Consider the following 17,634-nt stretch of genomic DNA (forward strand, 5'->3'; position numbering starts at 1 on the left):
CAGGTGAGATTAGTAGAGGAGGACAAGCCCCTGTTGCGGTTCCTATGGAGAGAGAGGCCAGGAGATGAGCACCCAGCCATTTACCAATGGGAAGTCCTCCCTTTCGGAACTACATGCAGCCCATGCTGTGCTACATTTGCACTACAGAGACATGTCGCAGAGGACCCAGCAGCGGACGAAGAGGTCCGACACAGTGTGAAGAACAGCTTCTACGTAGATAACTGTCTACAAAGCGTTTCGACCCAGGAAGAAGCCGAGGCTCTCCTACTTAAACTCCGCGCCTCTCTGATCAAAGGCGGCTTTGATCTCAGGCAGTGGGCCAGCAGCGATCCGCACGTACTGCGCAGCCTCTCCTCCGAGGACAAGGCAGCGAGCAGCGAGACCTGGATGGCCACAATCCCAGGAGAAGCCCAAGAGATGACACTAGGACTAGTGTGGCGCTTCAAAACAGATTCGCTCCACTATAGACACAAACCCCTGACCACGGAGCAGGGAAGGTCGACGGCAATACCGACCACCAGACGGAGTGTGTACAGAACACTCGCCCGACAATATGACCCGTTAGGATGTATACTACCGTACACCACCAGGGCAAAGATGATTGTACGAGCATTGTGGGACAAGGACCAGGGCTGGGACGACCCCATTCCCGCACACCTTGCATCCATCTGGAGAGAGTGGGAGATGGAACTCCACTCACTCCCAGGCGTTAATATACGCCGAAGCTACTTCCCACCCACGGTGAGGCCAGAGACATGTAAAATGGATCTACACGTCTTCAGTGACGCCTCCGAGGTCGCCTACGGATCAGTAGCCTACTTGCGGGCCCAAGAAGAGGGGGGAGAGATCTACACAGCATTCATCCTCGCCCGCTCGAGAATAGCCCCACGCAAGCAACAGTCTATCCCACGTCTAGAGCTCTGCGCAGCCCTCGCAGGAGCGCATCTAGCCACGCTCATCCAACGTGAGCTCACCATTCCGGTGCATAGAACAATCCTGTGGTCAGATTCCACGACAGTACTCGCCTGGATCAAATCGGATTCATGCAAATACAAAGTCTTCGTGGGAGTCAGAGTCACTGAGATTCAAGAGTTAACCAGAGAGTTAACCGGAGAAGCAAACTGGCGCTATGTTGATACAAAACACAACCCAGGTGACGTCATCACCCGGGGAATGTCCCTAGATGACTTAACCCGTCATAACATCTACAGTGACGGACCAGCATTCCTCAAGCTCCCGGAAGGAGATTGGCCCACGCCCACCCCGAGGGAAGCAAGTGACCAGGAGGCTGAGAATAAGAAACCCATGTTCTGTGGATTGAGCACTGTTGTCTCCGCAGACCCCAACATAGACGATTGCATTACCATAGAGAGTGCGCAGCAACGGACATTCCTGCGGCACCACCCAGAGATTAAGTCCCCCGCTGATATGTCAGCAGCTGACTACGAGGAAGCAGAACTGCTTCTACTGCAACGAGCCCAGAGAGACTCGTTCCCCGATGAACTAGACTGTCTACAGGGAGGAAAGCCCGTCCCATCAGACAGCAGATTGATTCATCTGGCCCCCGAGAGTGACACACATACCCTCATCAGAGTGGGTGGTCGCCTGCGGAGAGCCCCCAATTTACCGGATGACATTAAGTACCCGATCGTATTGAACAGCCGACACAAGGTCACAGAGCTGATTATAAAGAAATACGACGAGGATGTACACCACGCAGGAGCAGAGAGAGTCTTCGTGGAAATCAGACGTCGTTACTGGATACTTCAAGGAAGAGAGGCGGTGCGACGCTTCCAGCGAACCTGTCTAGACTGCCGAAAGTGGCGCGCACAGCCCAGCATACCACGGATGGCTGACCTACCTCCATGTCGCCTCCGACTCGGCGACAAGCCATTCCACTCAACAGGCATGGACTGTTTTGGCCCGCTGCACATAAAGAAAGGAAGAGGCACCGAGAAGCGGTGGGGTATTGTATTCAAATGCATGACCACCAGAGCGATACATATCGAGCTCCTTCCGACCATGAGCGCAGACTCATTCCTTATGGCCTTCCGAAGATTCACATCACGGAAAGGAAAACAGTCTACATTATTGTCCGATCACGGGACAAACTTCAAAGGCGGAGAAAGAGAGCTGAGGGAGAGCTTCCAAGCTATGGGCCCAGAACTTAAGACCCACCTCGCTCCAGCCCAGATTGACTTCCAATTCAACCCCCCAAACGCACCCCACTTCGGTGGAACTTGGGAACGAGAAGTACGTTCTATAAAGACAGCCCTGTACGCAGTACTTGGGGCCCAGACTGTGGCGGAAGAAGTCCTAATGACAGTCCTCACGGAGATTGAGGGAGTATTGAACTCAAAGCCCCTCGGTTAAGTCTCCAGTGATGTAGCAGATGTCGACCCAGTCACCCCCAACACCCTCCTGATGGGGCGGCTAGATCCTGCGTTACCCCAGACAATGTACCGGCCTGAAGAAGCGAACGGCCGACGAATGTGGAGGTACAGCCAAGTATTAGCCGACAAGTTTTGGAGCAGTTTCCTACTGCACTACCTACCGTCTCTACAGACCCGCCAGAAGTGGGTAAAAGAGAGAGACAATTTGACGGAAGGAACAGTCGTCATGATTATTGACCAGTCACTACCCAGAGCTATGTGGCCGGCTGGCCGCGTAAGCAAAGTGATCACCGGTGCCGATGGCAAGGTCCGAGCAGCTGAAGTACTCGTCCAGGGGCGCATTTACACCCGTCCTGTGGCGAGGCTCATAGAACTGCCCCGACTCCCAGACACAATCGATGATGACCATGACCCTATGACTTTGTGAGTTGACTGACCCTTACAGCGAACCCTTGAGTGGTAGACAGTGCGGTTAATCAGTCTCTGCTTAACTAATTGGGTTGGGACCAATTAGGGGGCGGCTGTTCTGAAGGATCAGATTAAACCGAATATATATATTTATTTATATATATATATTTAATTGTATTTGTATATCCCCTGATATCCCTTGTATATTCCTTGTACAATATGCATTGAATATCCCTTCTAGTCTACTGAACATCCCATAATAGTCTCCATTCTACCATTGGACGAGACCTTGGTGCCAGGTCGCCATACCCCTCAGACCAGGTTCAATCGTACCGCTCAACATGTATGGACAAGTCCTAGTTCCGCGTAGGAATATGTCTACCGCACCACTAATGGTACTATTTGTTCATAGTGCGTATATATACTGCGCTATTAAAGTAGAGCTTTCCTTTTAGTCCAGTTCCTTACCCTCCAACAGAGTGACAGACGCAAAAGCCTCCCCGCGAACCACGTGTGGGCAGTAAGGCCAATTCGGCCCAGTATCGGCATTGAGACATCGTGTATATTAATATTTGAATAGTCATATTTGGCACTATATCGTCGAGTTGGACGTATTCTATTAAGCTAATAATAGTCTATTCATATGTAGTGCCTCGTGCGGTAAGAGTTCTATAGTAATCAGCACCCCCATCGTTTTGGGCATCAGCTGGACGCTTATCCAGGGTGGTTGACCCCACGTGAAGCTGCACCCGAGGAGCTCCAGGCCAAAGAGCGAGTGGACCTGTATATTGGATTATTCTACCGACGACGGCTAGCCTTCCCCGGCTTGGATTATGCTTTGAGTACTTTGATTATTCTATGGATAAAGGCCAACACTGCGGTGTGTTGGAAATACCCCCCCCCCGGAGAGGACGACAGGTGAGAAGACGCTCTACACGACGAGGTCGCCTCACGTCTCTCCATCGTGGACCGGAGGACGCCGGCCACAGAGAGTCCAACTGCTTTCATCTGTGGATCGAGGATCGCTGGGCACCGGGTCGCACGACTGTGGGCTCTCCCAGGATACCCTCGGCCAGACGGGATACAGCCAGACTCTACCCCCCCCCCTCCAGCTGTCCTACAAGCAGTCGGAACCTTCCCCTAGTGTATCCAGCTATATAATCATTCAAGTATCATTGCTATTGTTCCCTAAATATTCCAGGTTGTATATTTGCTTCCTGCGCAATCAGAGATTGGACATTGATATTGATCTACCTACGAATACTCATTTGCCATAAAAGTGCATACTATTTCAAATCATAAATGTAATTAAGTGATCGTTGTACATACCTTTTGCTATGTATTATTATTAAACGCAGACTTTCGACTTGGTACATTTGTGTTGGATCCGTTTCATCAGGTGGGAGTGTTTATCATAATTATTTATACCTAGTACTGGGTGGCCAGAGTCTAAAGTACAAGAGGTAGTGGTAGTAAGTATCATATCTAACAATACAGTCAGGGAATTGTACCCCTCAGTTACAGTCTCTGTTGAACTGAACTTCCTGTCGCTGCTCTGAAGTAGCCTCTAGCAATGCGTGGGAACTGTCCTGGCTTGATCCATTTTGCACTTAATTACTCTCAATGGGCCTTATTCATGAAATGTTCTTACGCAAAATAAATGTCTTAGCCCTCAAGCTGGTCTCAGAGGACGTAGAGCCTACGTAACCCCTGCATTTAGACACCAGTTGGCTAACATGAATTCACATGTTCCTCCTGTGCCCCAGGACAGTTCAGTCAGTATTTGTGAACATGCACCACTCTCTCCTAAAGCAAGAAATCAGAGAGAGAGAACCCTTACATTGGTGACGTTGCTAGAATGTAAAATCTGGGGCTGCTCCAAAGAAAAGGAATAGGGCTATGACTTTATGAGGCCATGAAATGTTAATCCCAAATGAGGTTTTAATGTTGGTTCAGACCTTCTAGCAATGCTAGAACATAAACCTCCTTTGGGTGTAAGAGCTCACATTTGATAGCCTCACAAAGTCAGTCCCATTCATCGTCTACGGAGCAGCCCCAGACTTTACATCCAGGTGACATTACCGATTGGAGGGTTCTCTCTCCGATTTCTAGCTTTAGGAGCAAGTGGTGTATGTTCACAAATACTGACTGAACTGTCCTGGGGCACAGGAAGAACATGTGAATTCTTAAAATGGGTGACATTACCGTTTATATTGCCTGCATATACACACAAATGTGTTTCCCGGATTCAATGGTCAACACATTCGTGGCCAACCACGTATATATACACGTGTTTCGGATCCAACGCTTGAGGGCCAACCACGTATATATACGTGGTAAGGTTGTTTTGGCTTTTATTCCATTGTAATATCCTACTCAATATCACAGAGCGGCACTGCAGATTTACCCTACTCTTGGAATTCGGAAAAGTGCATTACCGGCTAGATCCTCGTAGGGGCACTGTCTCGATAATGCAGTGTTCCCTGTTACAGACCGGTGTTTTTAATTTTTTTTATCATGAGTTGACTTTTTTGTTAGCCTGAAGCTATGCCTGTAGCCGATCGCGTGGAATACTTTTTGGGACGCTGAAATCAGTATGCAGTAAAGGAATCAGCAATGCAGTCCAACCGGCCACAGGTAAGAGCGATTTTGACGTCAATTTCAGCCTGGTCGGGCCTTGCTTTGATAGCCATCCACCCGGTCAGCGTATGAGGCTAATGCCGTTATTGGTAATCAATAATCAGAAACAAGACCCCCCCCCCCTTTCATGCATTCATGGTGGACCATGATACCGATAATATGCATTTTGAGTTTTAGCTCTAGCTCGTGTAGGGCCGAAACGTCATTCGATTTAACGTTATTAGCTTAGCACCCTATATCTCTCCTTCCAGGAAATACCCCAGAACATTCTGGTATATAGTTCATATTCACAACGCTATAAAATGGGAACGTATTGATGATTTTTTTTTTAATTTAAGGCATATTGAAGGGTTTATAGCAGGGGTCGCCAATTAGGTTTTGCCGCGGGCCAGATTTTCCCCAAGCCCTTGCTTCGCGGGCCAGGATCAAAAACAATGGCTAATTTAATATACTGATATTGAAAAAAGACAAACGTTTTTCTCTGGTCTGCATCCCCCCAACAACCGTGTGCACTGCGCCGCACTGCACTGCACCCACTCTGCAATCCGCCAAACAAAGTTCTCACTCATCCATTCATTCATGAACAGCTCTCAGCTGTTGCAGATCACCGCGGCGCCGGTGTTCTGCGCGCAGGAGTGCTGGCAGCAGAATTCGAGGAAGAGTAGAATTTTGCAGAACACCGGCAGGTGATGAACAGATCAGAATGCATGAAAACACGACTCACCATACCTTCTTGTTTGTTGTTAAGTCCTCCAAAATCCCTGCTAATGTTTGAAACATGTCATCCACTCGCCGCCCTCCAATTCCAGATTGGCGTTGAATGCAGCTACTTTATCTGCCAACTTGCCTCGTTGTTGTTGTTGTTGTTGTCGCCACATATTATGCAGAGAGGACGTCGGCTCGGCACGCAAGAATCACCGACCTGTTACGATAAACCCGTATTTTAAGTATGGCTCCTGTTTATTAAAAGAAGCGTTATATTTCCCCGTTGCAAAGAATCTATCCAAAGATGTTTGTTTTGTTTTCTTCAACTCGCCCGCGAGTCGCATCTCGAACGCGGAAGTGAAAGTGTGTTAGGGAAAGACACAGGGCCCGGTGGGACTATTCCATTGGTTCTCCCAGTCCACCTGACCATTTCTAGCATTTCAATTGGCTATAGTGACAGACATGCTTTTGATGACTGCCGGTAGATAGATACAGCTTCACAATAAAAGACACCTTGGCGTCCCGAGTGAATATTTCCCGTGCGTCAAATAAATATCATATTCTCAAAATAATCTGACGGGCCAGAAATTATTGCTGGCGGGCCAATGTTGGCCCGCGGGCCGCCTATTGCCGATCCCTGGTTTATAGTGTCAATTGACAATGACAATGGACAGATAGCAATAATATAAAGTATAGATTTAGCTCTACAAACAGCCTCACGCATAATGAAAGGTTGTTATGATAAACTGGCCTTATAGAGTGAGATTAGACGGATCCAAATGGCCCGAATGTGTTAAGGGTAACAACGGATTTTCTAAATCTTTCGAAAACTAAATGTTATTTAGGTGGTAGTACAACATGTTAGAGGAGAAACACTGCAACGTACTCATGCCTGTGTATTCATGTGCAATTGAAAGCCTCTTGGGGAGAGTGTGTAAACGCTTGTAAGCCAGGACAGATATGTCTTAGAATTCTGAGTTTGTTTTGTTTCCCCCTGTCCGTTGATGCAGTTAGCACTCAAGGGTAGTTAGTGCATCAGTTCAGGCAGGGCTTGTTTTATTGCACCATCCCGGCTTGATCCATTTTGCACTTAATTGCCCTCAATGGGCCTCGTTCATGAAATGTTGTTACGCACAAAATAGTTCTTAAAACACTCATGGAGCTTTCTTTTAGCCTTCAAGCTAAAGTCTACGTAACCCCTGGATTTAGACACCATGAATGTCTTTGCAAGCCTGGGTGATTGCCAGTAACTTACAAGAGGTTCAAAATAGATGTCATTGTCAAGGTCAAGGAGTTACACATAGCCAGCAGGCCTTGCTTCCTGTATGCAAGACTAAATTGATGGCTAAAAAACTCCTAGTGTGTCAAAACTAATTTGTGCAATGAGAACATTTCATGAATGAGGCCCATTGTGCGTTTCCTGACTTAAAATGACAAAATATTGCCACCAATATCACCATCGCTACTCTAACTCAATCTTACTTGGCAACGTTAAGCATAACTTACAAGTGCATCGCTTCCATTGCACTGCTTTCTAGCGAAGACTGTGCTACTTGGACCAAACAGCCCATGACTGCACCGTCCATGCTTCCCAGAGAATAAGCTCACAAAACCAAAGGATACAGAACAACGACCAAACACAGAAATGTAAGATACCCCTGTCCCATCTTATAAGTGTTTCCTCCTCCAGTGAATGGTATTCAGTTATTGAATATGTATTTTCTTTTAAGTTTTAATTTCTGCGTTGAGCTGCCTGGCGTGTGTTTACTTTGATGCTGCTCTCCCCAAGAGGCTTTCAAGCTTGTTTCTGATTAATGTGTTTTTTCTAACATGTTGTATTACCCCCTAAAATGTAATACAATAAAAAAACGACCATTGTTCCCCTTTAATATGAAAATAACATAATTTCTCTTAATCCCTTAAAATTTGATTATTTGTTAAGGAAAAGGTTTTAATGCGACTGCGGCAGTCTGTCGTGTCTTCCTCACCTGCACCGGACCGCACAGTGTTCATGGCGGTCATAGTCTTCCACTCGTCTCGGTCAGGGTTGTAGCACTCTGAGGAGCTGAGGCGGTGGGTCCCGTCGAACCCGCCCACGGAGTACAGCAGCCGGCTGATGACGGCCACTCCGACGCCGATACGCCGCGTCAGCATAGGAGCGACCAGCTGCCACTGGTCCCTATCTGGGTCATACCTGACAATACAATGAATGAATGAAAACTTTATTTAACAGATTGCAGAATGGGTACAATACAGTACGGCTCAATACACACAATTGTTAAGGGGATGCAGACCAGAAAAAGACGTTTGTCTTGTTTCCATCAGGGTCCCCCAATAAGAATCACAACCTGTTAAAACTAATGTCTTATTAATATAATACACATTTGGCAGGTGATTTTGCCCTTCTCAAGGTAATTTTGTTTGCCTACTTAACGTTCATGATTAGACACAGGTCCCCCGTCTAGGTGGCTAGGTCATGCTTGTGGAGTGGGATAAATGGGTAATGCATTTACTGGTGTGACGTTTTGATGGATGGGCTGTTTTATTATCCATGAAAATGAATCACAGATTCCCCTTCTGGGTCCGTTATGGTGATGAATTGCTGGCAATCTGGGTGCTTTAGAAATCTGCCTTTTCCATTCCCAATGTTGGATTGGATATTATTATTTTCCTTTAACACATTGACCGCCACAGCAGGGGGCGCTAATACCCCATTCATTGCCAGGTCTTTATTCAATGGATATAGTTTTAGACTGGCATTTGCGAGTGCTTAAAATATATCTTATATTATATCTATGGGTCTAATAACGCTGTCGGGTCTCAGTGAGCTGCTTCTAGTCAACATTGCCGAGACAGATTGTTTTTTCATTCGTACATTTCCGTTTTATACCGTTTTGAATTGAGTATGGTTTGGGTGTTTTTCAGTAATTCCAGGAAAAGGTGAGAAATGCATTTGACTGTAATCCAGTTATCACGTTGTAATCTTTCGGCTGATTATCTAATCATCCTGAAATCAACGCTAGATTATCACTATTATGTCTCCTCGTCCATACATGAAATGACCGTCGTAGCGTCCCCCCACTGCAGCCAACGGTAATAAGCACATACACCTACACACAGATCGCTTTGATCGCGGTAGAAATAAAATGTCAAAATTCATATATGATGTTCTTACCTCGTATCTGATGTAATGCAAAAGAGATCATCCAAATATCTTATCGCAATTCCAAATAATGCTTGTGGAGGTACGTACCACACTACCGACCATTTCACAATGGCGGGCGGGCGGAGTTACTGATGCCATCGTTGTATAGAAGTGGCTCGCCTGAATATTTAAACCCTGCCCGCCCGGCTCAGCTCGCCTCCTAAAAGACACAAGCCCATTTTCAATGAGATGCAATAGCTCTGCCTGGCAGTAGAGGGCGGTGTTGACCATCTGCCAGCTCAGACAGGGTCTGAAGACTATACCAGAGGCTGCGTCTATGAATTATGAATAGATATAGCGAATAAACGATATAACGATCCCAAAAACGAGTAAACTCGTTGTTGGCGCTATTCGATGGCGGCCAATAACGACTCGAGTAAACTCGTTTTTGGCGGCCATTGTGTTAAGGAGTGGGATGGTTACTCCCCCATCTTGATGGAGGACATGAGACGTGTATAGATTCAAGAGGTTTATTAATCACATACACACACAAGACATAGTGAAATGAAGGTGGCCATGCCCTGACCACCTGCCATTCCCTTATAGCAGGAAACAGAGGAGGAAAGGTTAACATTATAAAGTCTTTGTGATTTGGTGAAAGAACAGTGCATGTTTTTGGACTGGGCAAGTGATATCAAATTATTTGAGAGAAACCTTAGGATTAGGCTTTCCATGGTAGTCTGTGTTACAGGTGTTACTCTGTGTTCAGGCATTCACCCCCACCAGTGTATGCTTTTAAAAGAAATAGAAATAAAACCCATTTTGTTCATTTCTGTATATTCATCGCTTTAAAAAAAAAGCAGAGTTGCAGCACAGAGTAGCTTAAGTTACACTTTTAGAGTAGATTTAACTTCACGTGAACTTCACTCCGCATGCGCAGATTGATGAACCTAGATCTCTGGACAAACCAGAGAGACTCCGTGGGCAATCTGTGCATGCAGAGTTGGGGACTAGGTGCGGAAAAGGGACTATAGCTCGGCCAAGAAAGTGCCGATCGACTTGGGATTGGTCTCTCCGTGTTCAGGAGACTCAATCGTATACAAGTCTTTTTTTTTGGTCCACTTTTTCTCCCATTTTCTATATTTTCTCTCATCCCAATTTCGTATCATCCAATTCAACCCTCCCCTGTCACGAACGCTGTTTCTTGCCTCCCACAAGCCGGCTGCAATGTGGACTAAGTCATACATAGCACAAGTCCCCTCCGGTACTTGAGGTAACAGCAGTCGCATCTTTTCACCTGCGCAGCTCGATCTCTCAGTGGCGAGGAGTAACGCGTGGGAGGCTCACGCTGCCCCCGACACTTCCTGATTCTACTGCGCATGCGCACCAACCGACCTGTAGGAGTCGCTGTCCACAACGCCCGATCCCCACCCATCAGTTTCCCACCCCCTAATACGGCCAATGTGTTTTAGTATGAACGACCAGCTAAACTGAAAGCAATGTGGAGCGCTGGGCTCGAACAGGCGAGCCCAGCGTCTCCGCATTCGTGGCGAGCACCTTGCCCACTACGCCACGTAGCCGCCCCAAGCGTATACAAGTCTATTGGATTAGGTCTCCAGCACCCCCACAGCCGTAGCTACAACCACTTAATGGCAAGGCTCTCATCCACATTCATTAATTTTCTCCTCCATGATTTCAGAATACCGGAAGTGTTGTGGTGGTCTATGGTGGAGCATTTGGCAATCAGTCAGATTCAAACCCTACAGCAGCTCAACTGGAGGAGCTCAGAGGATCAGTCCAGACCAGCAAAAGTATGTTTGTGCGATACGCTAAATAAGGCTGCAGCTACATTGATCCGGCGTATACGAGCGGATAGAAAATTGACGGAAGGTATTTCCGTTCGTTGGTTTATTTTTTTTTAATTAGAACCAAATGTCAACTGTCCAACAAATAGACACTATTAAAAACAGGGGGTAGACAAGATCAAGATTAATCAAGATCAAAGTTAAAATCAAGGTAAGGTATCAAGGTATTGAGCGTCATTTTGTAAAATGTCCAGTGTTGTCATGAGTTAATTAGTCATGGGCAATTTCACATCACAGCGGCAACCCTACTCTGCACCAGTCTGTCTCCTGTGGTGGTTAGATACCAGACCTCCTCATGAATACTGTGCGGTTAGAAAGATACCAGACCTCCTCATGAATACTGTGCGGTTAGAAAGCTACCAGACCTCCTCATGAATACTGTGCGGTTAGAAAGACTCACTGCAACATAGGCATTTGAAAATAATAAATGAGAAAGTTAGATTAAGAAGTGTCTGTCAGACACGCTTCATTCAAGTCCAGAAATACTAGTGTTGTATTTAGGATTTATTTTCAGTTAAACTCTTGTGAGCCTTAAAGCTGCAATAGAGTTGCCACTACAAACAAAACGAAAGCCTCATCAGTATAAACATAAAAAAAGTGGAAACTAAGAGATTTACTGAAAATGTTAACTACAATAAATCCCTCACCTACAAACACATTACTGTTCAGACAGCACAATATTGATGTAATTAAAAGAGATTGACTGATTTAAATACATTTTAAATGCATAGGTTTATGCAGAGCTATAGTGCAGGCCGGGTCTTTTTTCCACAATGAAAAGTATTGATGGAATAACAACACACTAGCCACCGGCACCACACTTTGTTTGAGTAGGACCCCCATTGATGGCAGAAGAAGTTTTGAAAATGTGAAGTATACGGTCAGAAAAGAGTTATTGCAGCTTTAAACTCTCTGGCACCCCTTTTTAATTGATTTGAACATGTTCATCAGTCACTAATATTTACAGTTTCCAACTGTGCACCTGTTGATATTAGCTAGTGTAAACCCTAGTGACACAACCGTTATTCACTCTCTCCCATGTTGTGTCTTTACCCCCACGTGCCGAGGTCACTTGCTGACTCCAGTTGGACTCTACATCTACAGTATAATCTAAGTTTTGCCTCTACTCCAGTGAGACAGAATTTGCTTTTCACTCTGAAAGGGGTTCAGTATTTTCTCTCTCCTATGAGCTCATAATATGAATGTTTCATAACCAGACTGACAGTTCTCAGAGTTAGATATTTTGATTACAGCCTTATTTGTTGAATATAACATTATGTAGGCCTACTGTAATACAAGGAGATCCCTGGGAAACCCTATATTCGGCTGTGTTATGCCACAGTGTTACACTTAGAGCACGTAGCAGCAGGTAAATCGAACTAGAATAATGTATAGAACAGACATTTCCATCAATGCTCCGAGCTGTGTGGTAAATGCAGAATGGGAAATAATCCAGCTATGGGGACCTGCAGGGCACTCCGCTGGCTAGAAGCACTATAGACCACAGGAGTGACATTCCGTTCTGCCCCATCCCCTTGGTTCAAAATCTCCTACACTTTACTATGGAGACTGTATGGTATTTTTGCTGTAAACAACATTTAATCCCCTCTATAAATGTAGTGTAGTGAAGTGTAGTTTAGTTCTACACTACAACCTGTAGCCATAAACGTTATAGCTAGCGGTTAATTGTTCATACTTGAAGGTGAGTGGTGAGGGATGGGAATCGAAAACCGGTTCCCGTTGGGAACCGGTTCCTAATTGGCCGATGCCTGGAACCGTGTGGCTCCCGTTACTTTCAATTCCCTTATCGCTGCCAGGTTTTTCCTACAGTTGCGCAATAACGTTAGCATGTAGCCATGGCAGACTCTATTTGATTCCTTAAGGGCTCGAAATTGCCTGGGTTTTGGTAATATGCTCCCGAAATGCTCCCACTGTTTGGCTACTTCTATGTGCAGTGAAAACTACTTGAATGCTTTAGAACCTAGTCATTGATTTAGTTCAGGGTGAGCTCAAATTAGCCGCGGAGCTAACGCTAGGTAACGTGAGCTAACGCTATTTAATCAAGCTCACAAAGAGAGATAAACAGCTGACAGCGGATAGTACAGGTACAAATACAATAAAACAGCAGGTGGGGGCTGTTGTGTAAACCTTGTACTCTTTAATTCACATATAATAAGAGGCGGAGTGTTTGTTTACAAGTCTGTACACTGTAAGCCAGGAAGTACCGAGGTGGTGCAACATACAAATGTGTCCGTGTAGCAACACAAGCCAATACCTTATAGGACAGGGGCCCGGGGAGGGAGCTCTGTGTGTGTGTGTGTGTGAGACAGAAGTCAGAGGAATAACGACCTGTTATTCAATAGATTAAATTAGTTTAAGAATAAAAAAATAAATACATTTTAAGAGAATCTCAAATACATTATTTTATTTAAGTGTAGGCTATAGTTAATGTTTTATTTTTTACAGTTTTTGTATTTTTCTGACATGGGGGCTCAACAATAAATGACAATCAGAAATGTCAAGTTGCATGTTATTCTAACCAGCTTAGACCCCTACGCTCTGCATCTTCTGGCCGCCTCAGACCTACTCCTATCCAAGCTCCGGGAGGGTCATCAAAGAGAAGTCGCCTATTCTCAGTCCTTGCCCCACAATGGTGGAATGAACTACCCACCCCAGTTAAGACAGCCGAATCACATCCAATCTTTCGCCGTCGACTAAAGACGCACTTCTTCAACCATTATCTGAATAAAAAAAAATATATCTAACCCCAACTAACCGTACTGTCATGCACTTGTCCTAATAAACTAACCTACACTGTAGCACTCAACACTTTGATGAACATTGTTGCTCAGCTGATAGAGTTGTGCCCTTCCTGATGGCTTGTCATACAGAACTTGTAAGTCGTTTTGGATAAAAGCGTCAGCTAAATGACTAAATCTAAATGTAGTTCTGTTGCATTTCCAATTTATTTATGTAAATTATAAATTGATCAGGTATCGATAAGGGTATCGATAAAGAATCAAATCAATAAGCAGAATCGATAATGGAATCGTATCGATAAAATCCTATCAATTCCCATCCCTTGGGAAATGTTTGATTTTCTCGGAGCGCTTCAAGTTTACACTTTGTAGCAGACGTTAGGCTACTTTATTTCTGTTCATTTGGTTGCCCGATTCAGCAGGCCGCGCGTACCATGCCAAAATGTCCAAGCGATCTGTGATCAATGGGGGAAACGTAGAAAAGCTTGAAAGGTTACAACTAGGGCTGCAACGATTAGTCGACGTCGATTATGAAAAATCGTCGACGAGATATTGTTGCGTCGATTGGTCATTAAAAAAAAATATAAATAAAAAATATTATAATTTTTTTTTTGCACTACCTATCTTTGTGAAAGTGGCTTCTCAGCTCTGGTCCAGCCAGCTGAAGACTTCTTAACTTCTTAGCTTAACATAACAGACCGACAGTAAGTTTGGGGGAACTAATGGGATAACTGGGGATGTTGTTTGGTCCTGACAAGAGTCTCAAAGCAACTCTGAGGTCATGCTCAATGTCCCATCTGTTCCTCTGCTCTGTCTTCAGCTGGACCAGAGCTGAGAAGCCACTTTCACAAAGATAGGTAGTAAAAAAAAAAAAGAAAAAAAAAAAAAATATATATATATATATTTTTTTTTGTTTCGTTTATATACCGGTAAAAATAAGACAGATTAGTCGACTACCAAAATAGTCATTAGTTGCAGCCCTAGTTACAACAGACGACCAAGTAGGCTATCACTTGAAGCAGAGCAGTCCCTGTTGATGCAAAGCAGGTGGAGGCAGGCGAACAGAGTGAGACCGATGCTTCACTCTCGGCCGAGGCACGTTCACGTAGTTGTAGCCGCTATCCTCATTATGCAAATAACCGTATATCCAGATTCCAGTTGGAATTAGCATCCCTACACAGAACACATCAAAAGCACTTGTATAAAACGCACGTCACATCTCCAACCACTTACCTCTCCACACTATTGTGATGAATACATCCGTGCGACCCGCCCACCGCATAGATCATCCCGTCTATGACGCCAACTCCGATACGGTTCCGTGGTACACTCATTGGCGCACAAGGCAGCCAGCAGTTGTTCATAGGGTTGTAGCAATCCAACGTGTTGGAGTCCATGTTACCGTCAGGCGCATTGTTTCTCCCACCCACTGCGTAGAACAGCCCGCTGATCACACACGCCGCCAGGCCACTGCGGGGGACTTGGAGGTCGGCTAGTCTTAGCCAGGCTCCCGTACAAGGGTTATAGGCCTCCAAGTAGCTCAGCGACTGACGAAAGTAGCCGCCTGCCGTATAGATGAGCTGTGGCACCTTGGGGGTCCGGCAGGAGTTGACTTTAGTGGGCTTGTGGAGGGTGAGGTCCTGGAAGATCTGCGCCAGGTAGTCCTTGCACTGAGGGTCCCAATCCAGGGACTGGAGCTGGGCCTGCAGGAAGTTGGGAGTGAGGGAGTGGCATCGCACGGCCTGGAGCAAGGCCTGGACGTACGGCCGCCGGTTCTCCCGGTCATAGCGCACCCAGGCCACGCAGGCCTGGAAGACCTCGGACTCGCAGCGCACGTTGAGCTCGTCCCGGCTGATGAGGGTTACCAGCTGGCAGTGAGACAGGTTGAAGAACTCCTCCTGGGTCGCCACCTAGGGTGAAGAGGGAGGAAGGGAAGGATCTTTAAAGTGTGGATTGGGACCGGAAATTAGTTGTGGATAAACTGCTGCTGTTCGCACACGATATCTGGACTAGGGATGTCCAATATTATCGGCCGATATTGGCATAAAAATGTGATAATGGGAAAATATCAGTATCGGTTTTCATTTTTTTTTTTTTTTTTTACATTTATTTAAACTTTATTTACCCAGGCAAGCAAGTAAGAACAAATTATTATTTTATTTATTGTCAAAGTATGCATAATGTTGTGTTAATTACACGACAAGAGATATGTAATGTTAATTACCTGAAATTATTCCGTTTTTTGGGGGGGGGGGGCCTGCATATATCGGTATCGGTTGATATCGGTATCGGAAATTACGAGTTGGACAATATCGGTATAGGTAAAAAAAGCCAATATCGAGCATCCCTAATCTGGATGTTTTATTTCTCGCCAAATTACATTCCAGAACTGCCTCAGGTAGTGTGTTTTAAGAGTTTAATACTCACAACTGCAGTAGGGAAGAAGTCAAAAACGTAATACCAAACTAAAAGAAGTCAGAGACACAATTTTAAGTCATTGAAACATAAAAAGTACTATTCTATTTAGCTCAAACTAGGTCTTCAGCAGTCCAGTCTTAACTGAAAACCTGAGACCCAACCAGAGCTCCAAGTTGAGTCTGAGACCCAACCAGAGCTCCAAGTTGAGTCTGACATTATTACCATGGGTCTCAGGTAAGTGAACGGAAACTGAGGGGCCAGGAGGAACCGAGAGGACAAAGATAAGAGTTTTATTTGTCACATATATAAGACATACAGTGAAATGAAAAGAAACCAGATATTATTTTAAAGATCAAAATCAGCCTGCCACCAGAGCTGCCCTAAATATGAAAGAAGCTTTCTCACTCACTCTCTCTACTGTGGACCCGTTTAGTTCCCAGACCTAATGTAGGTTCCATTACGGCACAAGCTTCATTACATTAGTGTCCCGAATTCCTCAGGTCCATACAGGGTATAGGGGTGGGGGAAATCGATACGTAGTAGTATCGCGATACTTTGCGCGGCGATACTGTATCAATACAGGGACGCCAAGTATCGATATTTAATTATTCATAAAAATAAATTTAAAAAAAAATATTTCTCTTTGTATAAGGAAGTTGCATTGTTCATTTCAATACCTGTAATAGTACAGTAGTCCACACACACACATGTGCATTCAGTTAAGTTGGAATATGACTGTAATACAAACAGTTCAGTTTGTCAGGTACATGCAACACAGTCAGATTACAGTGTTTACATCCGTCTGCTTGAGAAAATACCATGTTCTGCATTAAAAATTATTGAAGTGAGATTAACAGACTTTATTTTATTAGATAAAACATGTTGACAAAGTTTTACTTTGCAGTTGAAAAAAGGTAATAAATAAAATGTGATAAAAAAAAAAAACTGCAATACTCAGCGTATCGCGATATATTTAGTATCGCGATACTACCGTATCGTGACGCAAGTATCGCGATAGTATCGTATCGTGAGGTCTCTGGCGATTCCCACCCCTAGGATCCAGTTTTCCCTGGATGAATGAATGAATACTTAATTTAACAGATTGCAGAATGGGTACAATACAGTACGGCTCAATACACACAATTGTTAAGGGGATGCAGACCAGAGAAAGAAGTTTGTCTTGTTTACATCAGGGTCCCCCATTTTCAATTCATAGTGACATTTATGACATACACAACATACATGACATTTATGGCATAGGGACATATAGGTATATAGTACCGTTACATTTGTGACATATA

The 17,634-nt window shown here is 44.9% G+C and overlaps 1 protein-coding gene across 2 annotated transcripts in view; it reads right to left on the reverse strand.

Moving 5' to 3' along the window:
- keap1b (kelch-like ECH-associated protein 1b) overlaps positions 1-17,634 on the reverse strand; it is a 54,753-nt gene that overhangs the window by 12,293 nt on the left and 24,826 nt on the right. For both annotated transcript variants that reach the window (XM_084318749.1, XM_084318750.1), the window contains exons 4-5: positions 15,149-15,825; positions 8,135-8,340 (exon numbers count right to left, since the gene is read on the reverse strand). In XM_084318749.1, coding sequence (XP_084174875.1) covers positions 8,135-8,340; positions 15,149-15,825 — 883 coding nt within the window. The remainder of the gene's footprint in view (positions 1-8,134; positions 8,341-15,148; positions 15,826-17,634) is intronic.

This window comes from Notolepis coatsorum, assembly GCF_963971535.1.
Source record: "Notolepis coatsorum genome assembly, chromosome: 7".
NCBI classification, from domain to species: domain Eukaryota; kingdom Metazoa; phylum Chordata; class Actinopteri; order Aulopiformes; family Paralepididae; genus Notolepis; species Notolepis coatsorum.